General features: G+C 38.9%; 1 protein-coding gene across 1 annotated transcript in view; it reads right to left on the minus strand.

Annotated features, from left to right (window-relative positions):
• The window catches only part of zranb3 (zinc finger, RAN-binding domain containing 3), a 71,183-nt gene that overhangs the window by 19,693 nt on the left and 44,141 nt on the right, over positions 1-7,349 (minus strand). Inside the window, exon 14 of the mRNA XM_035677600.1 lies at positions 3,718-3,872. Coding sequence (XP_035533493.1) covers positions 3,718-3,872 — 155 coding nt within the window. The remainder of the gene's footprint in view (positions 1-3,717; positions 3,873-7,349) is intronic.

Below are 7,349 nucleotides of genomic sequence, written 5' to 3' on the forward strand. Positions count from 1 at the left end.
GAGGCTTTGCACACCCATTTGTGTGTTTTCTCTCTGAAAATGCATTTTCCATCCATAGCCATCACTCTGCTCCTCTATCAGCTGTCACCGAGTCCCACAACGAAACTCTAAACGTACGTCAGACTGATCACTTACTCATTGATCACGGAGCTTGAGAAATGTTCACTGAACAGCCATAAACAGTTTGAGCTGTCTTACTTTATCAAAGGTGTTTCCTCCTCACCAATTTTCTGTGCGAAACTATCCACCACCTTCTTAAGAGCCGAAGCTCTGACAGTTTGCATTGCTAGATGCTAAAAGCTAATCCTGCTATTACTCTGAGCTAACAGGGAAGTTTCCTTCTTGGGATATTTAACATTTCCCACACATTACTTTGCTTGATCTCTACAGATATTATATAGATAATGTATATCATCTATAGATATTGCCCTGACAATTATGTTTATTTCTTTTATAGTGTCATATTTATTTATTTTTTTAGGGGTTTTTCACATTTTACAACATAATGAACAATATATGGAGTCACAGCAAAGGATTTTAAAGTAAGTTTAACGCAACATAATGTATGTCTGAATCATCCTGACCTGGTAAACCCCACCCATCTGCTACTCCTGGTGTTGACATGAAGCAAACCACCCACCCACCTGAGAGCAGGAACAGTGAATCCTTGAATAAAACAACTGTTTGATGTGTAGAAAATGGACATAAAATTCTTAATACTCTCAATATTTCTCATTCAAACCCCGGTGACAAATCTTCCTCTGATTGTGCTCTGAGCGGCCCCCTGTGTGAATTCTACGCCCGGTCCAGGATTATCCCGGTGTGACAGCTTTCCAGCCAAATTCCTACAGTTTATCATTTAAACGACAGCGGGGGACATTTATCTCCACGGCTTATCGTCTCAGCCACACGTACATGACACTTGTCTATTGCCGTCAGGGTAATATTCCATTGGTGATTCAGTTCAGCGCTTTGGTCTTCTCTATGTAAAACCCTCTTGTCTCTTATCTACGTTAGTGGGGAAGGAATCTGATCCCTCATGAATGAAACAAAAGGGCGTTAAGTATCACAATCCGATCAATACGGAGGTCTGTTGGCAAGTGGCCCTCAAGAGGAGTGCCAAGAATGCACAGGAGTGTAATCAGAGTCAGACCGGGGTTAAACTATAGTTTGTCTTCGTCTGCTAGGGTGCAGGAAGCACCACAAAGTTCAATGCTAAAAGCAGCTGAAAGAACATTTTATTTGATTATCTGAACGAAACACCTGAAGTGTTCACGCAAAAGCCCTCTGCGAGCGGCTGACTGCAGTTTGTTTAAAACATAACGTGATTGGTTGTTTATTGCTTTTTCTTTGGTCAGCTCTTTCGAAGTGAACCGACTGGAGCTTGTTGGAGGATATCTACAAATTTATGACTGATCTAACACTCTGCAGAGCTCTGTCACTGAAACCATTGTTGTTGTTGTTGTTGTTGTTGTTGTTCATCATTATTTGAACCGAGCAGCAACGTGTTCCAATTGTTTTATATTTTGAGCAATCTTAGCAACCATTTGTTTTATACTGTTAGATCCAGGTATGTAAGAACACAGAAAACAGTCATATTAAAGGTGTACTGCTGATTTAGTACTACACTATATAACCTTGCTTTGGTCCCTTAAAAGGTCCAGTGTGTGAGGATCTATTGTCAGAAAAAGAATATAATATTCACAGGTATGTTTTCATTAGTGTATAATCAGCTGAAAGTAAGAATTGTTGTGTTTTTGTTACCTTAGAATTAGTTGTTTTTATCTACAGAGGGAGCGAGTCCTCCATGTTGAAGTGCAATGTTTCTAGAGTAGCCCAGAATAGCTAAACCAAACACTGGCTCTTAATAGGCCCTTTCATGTTTGTGAGTTGCGTGGCCACCATAGTTTCTCCTACACGCTTGGTTGAGTGTGCAACGTCACCGCTAGATGCCACTAAATCCGAAACACTGGTCGTTTAACTGCTGGTCACTTTCACCGGCAATATCAAACAATGAGTTCAAAGTTACATGCAGCGCTATCTTCAGTTAACCTACTTAGTGGTATAGCATAGCAGGTTTGATGTTTCTATCATTAAAAAATACAAGAGCACCGATGCTTACCTTATCAGTGTGTTAAAGCAAGCTATTAAGTTATTAATGTTGTTTGCATTCTTAATATAGCCTCTAAAATTCTGTTCGATTATTGCTGTAAAATATCGGTTTATTTTCACAGTCTGAGTGGTACTTCCCATGAAAAGTAAACTAATCTTGATCTTGATTTGTAAATGGGTGGTTTGCCTCTTGAAATTTATATAAAAAAATAAAAGAAAATCGTTTGTGCACCAAGCATATTAAATAAAATCCTTAGATGTCTGTCTTCCTGGGTGCTGATAAATACAGGAGGATTGCAGATGAAAGAGGAAAAGTTGGAAGAAGGGCTTGAAGATGGGCGGATCCTTGTTAAATCGTATTGGTAATCCTTTGGTAATTCCTAAACCTTTAATTTGTATTGAACCAGAGAATATGAATGGATTGAAGAGCTTTTCTTTCCCCTTTTACCACACAGCCTCGATCAATCTCAAAGGAAAGAAGAAAAAAACTGAGAAATGACTCAAACAGGCTCTTGTTCCTCTGGTAATAGACAGGAGGAAATCAGGGTGAGTATCAAGCATCAAGGTTATTCAGTAATAGAATTACTTTATATTTTGCTAAATGATACATTATAGCATGTTTTTCATGTTCATCAGAGATGGTTTGCGTTGCCATGCAACTTGTAAATGGAATAATTTGGAGTTCTTTCAATCAACATTACTTTCTTGAACTGTGACTTTCTTAATGTTTTCCGTTACTGTTTTCTCACACATGCCCTCTATGCTAATTGGCAAAATGTGAAAGAACTGCATGTCTCTTATTTTTTTTATAACTGTATTGTTGTTTGCAGCTCTATCTTGATAAAGAGATCTCGATCTCAATGAGACTTCCCGCTCAAGAAAAGAAATTAATTATGTTTCGTTCACTGTTGAATACGACAGAAACAAGCTGGTAAGGAACAAAACATTGAGTGGGTATCAAAACTCTACATGCCCTTTGGGTTTGGCTTATTCTTACTGCCTTGGGATCTGAAATAAAAATGATTACATCAGACACTTCTGACTTTCATTTAGAAAGTAAGACGGGCTCCTGTGTGCTGACAGTTAAAGCTGCAAGAGACAGGTTTGCACTTTAGCATCAAAAATGTAATAAGATTAAAAAACGTATGTGACATGATATCAGCCATTGTGCATGTTTTACATGAAAAACAGAAAAAAAAAAGTCTTCTTAATGTGGTATTTTGTGGAAAAGTGAGGGTTTGATACTGTACAATGGAAAAACTCCCTGCTAACGTTATATAAAGGCAATGTATATCTTGTGGTATAATGCTATTATTGTAGTTTTTAATTAATACAATATATTTATATATATATTTTACTGAATCTAGGAAGTTTTGCCTTAAAAAAGTCTTGATTTAACACAGCCACCATGGTGCTTTTCTTGACTGCAGCACACAGTTAACACTCCGTAGTCACACACTTTGAGGTAAAAGCATTACAACACTCCCTCTTACCGAACCATTTATTCAGAAAAAATCATTAGTAAAATATCTCTGGTGCCCTTATGAGCCGAGTCTAACCATTATCCAATATGCACAATCACACGCTCCACACAGGCTGCGGTACCTTGGAGTAAAGATATATTCGGTCTGTGTACTGGCTGGCGCAGAACTGCAGGCCCGGGTAGACGGGATGGGAGGTGCTGGCGTCATCTCCATCATTGCCCTCATCATCGTCATTAGCATCAGCAGCAGAAGACAGACACGCCGCTGCTCTCCGGTCTGCAGGGAGAGAGGGAGAGGCTGAGTAATATCTCACTGAGTATATATTATTGACTCATTATTGGCTTTCACAGCTTTATTGGTACCTCTGTTTGCTCTTCTGCAGATGCAATGACTAGCAGAGACATTAAACTCCAGCAGCTTTAGAGATTTATTATACACAGCACAATATTGAGAAGATATGACATTTGTAGCAGATCATTTAAATGTGTATGCATAGACAGCACATGTTTGAAAAAAAAAAAACCAACAACCTTATATTTAAGTTTATTGCTTTCAAACACTTGATTTTAGAATCTGAAATGAAAGTGTTTAAGTAATTATCTTTGACATTTTCATATAAATAGAAAGGAAAGTCAATTTTGTATTTTCTGCCACTAGCTGATATAACAACCAGCATGTGGAGGTCTAAAAGCAGTAAGAGCAGAAGCTTTTTAATAAATGGAAGAAGAATTTTCCAGCGCAGATGTTTATGACTTTCTAGCAACATAATGTTGCCAAAATATCAAAATATAAGCGCTTAAAATGACTAGTATCTTCTTGATTCAATGATTTTAACATCTGAATGTGCCACATTGTCAGTGGTGAACATGAGTATGGAGTAACCGGTCCAACATACAGATGTTGGGTTTCATTTTGAGCAAAACTGAACTCATGAAATGAGAATATGGCAGCTACAAAAAAAAAAATGATAAGCTAGGATTCACAAATTTCTAATAAACTATCTTGTAATTGTTTCCCTTTGACTGGTGAAAGGAATAGTTCACTTTCATTGATATCAATCTCATGTCTGCGCTTTAGTACGTAGTTAGCTTAGCTCAGCATAAGGACTGTAAACATCTGTGCATTCATCCACATATCCCTGGAAAATAGGTGGTGACGCAGCAAGTACCTACAGGGCTAACTGGTGAACTATATAGCGGTCCACGGAAAACTATGAATCTCCAAATTTGGCAAATTTGAAATTTTCATACAGAATTTAGGATTAAATGCTCCTTTATGATTTGAGAACATTCTCCTACTTAAGCTAAATAAAACAAATAAAAAACCCACTGGCATATCTGAAAAATGCATTGCCACAATACAATGCAGACTGTGACACATTTGAGACATACATGGTTCTCACAGGACAGCTGCAATATATTGTATGTACATACTGTTGTTATTAGAGTAGCAAAATAACTACTGTAGCTGGCGGACTAACTGCTAACACGATAGCCCACTGTTGAACTAGTCAGCCACAATCAAGGTCACAACAGCTCTCCGAACTAGCCAGCTTGCTGTCAGTTAGCAAGCTAATTAGCTCTGTCTCTAAGAAGGCAAACACATTTATTTATTCATGAGACATATTTGTACAATTTTTAATTTCTTTACAGCTTTTTTTCTTTCCTTTGCAGTTTATATTCATAAAAGGGGATTGTGCTACACAGCTAATGAGCAATTATAGCCTCTTCTGTTTTGGTTTCTCCATTCAAGGTAGCTTGCTCTGTGTCAATGGTGCAAATTTGCATATCAAAGTTCACCGAGGTTGAATCCACTGATTCCTCTCAGAATAAAAGCAAATAAGGATACTGCCCAAAATGCTGAACTATTACCTAAATGTGGTGTAATACTTTGCAGCTACATGGAAGGCCCATTTCTTTGACAGAAACCTCCCAATTTATTTTTCACAAGCTCACTCAAGAATTTGCTGAACAACAGGATGGAAAGGCAGCTAGAGAGCGAAAGCGAGAGAGCGAGAGTGATAAAATGACAGTCACAGATGGAGAGAAACAGAGAAAGAGAAGAGAGGGAGCGAGTCATTAATGTCAGCTATGTAGCTCGCTCATCCTGCCAGCATCTAGCAAGAAAAGGTCAGGCGGTGGAAATGAGACCGCCGCTGCTCGACCACGCTTCATTTAGACAATGACCTATAACACTCTGATAATACTTGCCTTAAATCACTTCGCGTGGCCAGTTGTCTGCCTTGTCCGTGTGTGTGTTCGTCAGGATGGGTGTGTGTGTCCATTTGGCTTGCTAATGGGGGAAAATACTGACACAGGCTGATATCTGTGACAAGAGGGTTCCCATCAAACAGGTGCTGCCATGTACCTGCACCAGGTCTCTGGTGGTTATGGGACAGAATCAGCTTTTGTACTGAAACACGGGGAGTGACAGAAGAACACGCTGGAACAAAGACACTCCCTCCCATCATGCTTTAAAGGTGAGCCAGAATCAAACAATGTTTTGGCTGTCAAGCCAAATGTGCACAAACCTTGATAGAAACTACTCTGAACTGATATCAGCAAGATATAAAAGGCCCTCCAAACATATCTTCTCAATCACCCTTTTCCTATGAGTGACGGGGTCCGACATTAACACGCCAATGAAACCAACGCTACAGAGAAAACAAGCACTCACTCATTATAACATGGCTCCATAGTGGTACGGGTGGTAAGAACTTCAAAGGCTACCTTTAGCTAACAGAGTAAAAGGTATAATTCTTAAAGTAGCCTTAAGTGCCTTAAAATTGTTTTAAAGGACTGACTTCAATAAATGTTATTTACCGCAATTGCAGAGAGAATTGGGCGCGTATTAGAGACAGGCTGTTATTCCTAATTTACCTGTTTACCTGTGTATTTCCACAACAGTAATTCCATCAGTACAACAGAGTTATCACGTACTCACCACTCGCGAGTTTAACATTTTTACACAAATACTGTTTTTATTCACTAATTCATTTCAGTCACTTCTACTTTGCTCCTTTTGAAGCTAACTGAAATGAAACTCAGCACTTCCTGCACAGATGGCTTTAATTTGAGAATTTACAGTAGATCCACCACTGATTTCTCTCATCTTTTATTTGTGATGGAAGTTGATGTTCAAACTTTTTGTTTCAAGGTGAGACCGTGCTGATAAGTCAATATTTCTCTTTGACCCGTCCTGTACAATGTCCATATCTTTCATTTTTATGTTTGCTGTCCTCATAGGTGCAATTTCCCCAGGTCTGGTACAAGCTGTTCTAATCTCACCCTGGCTTCAGCTGGAATGGGACACTTTGTGTCTGAAAATACCAAGATGACCAGACGGAAGCATTGTGCAGTGCCACAAACCGAGAACCCAAACATTTTTAGGACACAAACATTTCACAAAATCCCATCTATCTGTCCTTCTGCCTCTGTAATGAAAACTAGCAGCTCTGCAATGTGCACCCTATATTTGTTGTAAGCAGTTTTTTTCCCCCCTTCCCCTGTTTGCAGTGGCGGAACGCGCCAGCTGCATTAAGTGGGCCATTTATACGATGGGGGCAATTCATCTTACAAAGCCGTCTTATTAGACTGTCACTTACACAGTATGAACAGTGCCTTCAAAACACCCCAAGGGATTTATCTGTTATTTTACTGCGAGAGAAAGAAAACAACGCCTAATTGGACTGAGTCATCTCATCTTCTGCAGGATCGAAACAAAAGATATAAAGAAAAAAAAAAAAAAAATTCA

This window comes from Morone saxatilis, unplaced genomic scaffold (assembly GCF_004916995.1).
Source record: "Morone saxatilis isolate NCDOM2014 unplaced genomic scaffold, NCSU_SB_2.0 Contig6, whole genome shotgun sequence".
Taxonomy (NCBI): domain Eukaryota; kingdom Metazoa; phylum Chordata; class Actinopteri; family Moronidae; genus Morone; species Morone saxatilis.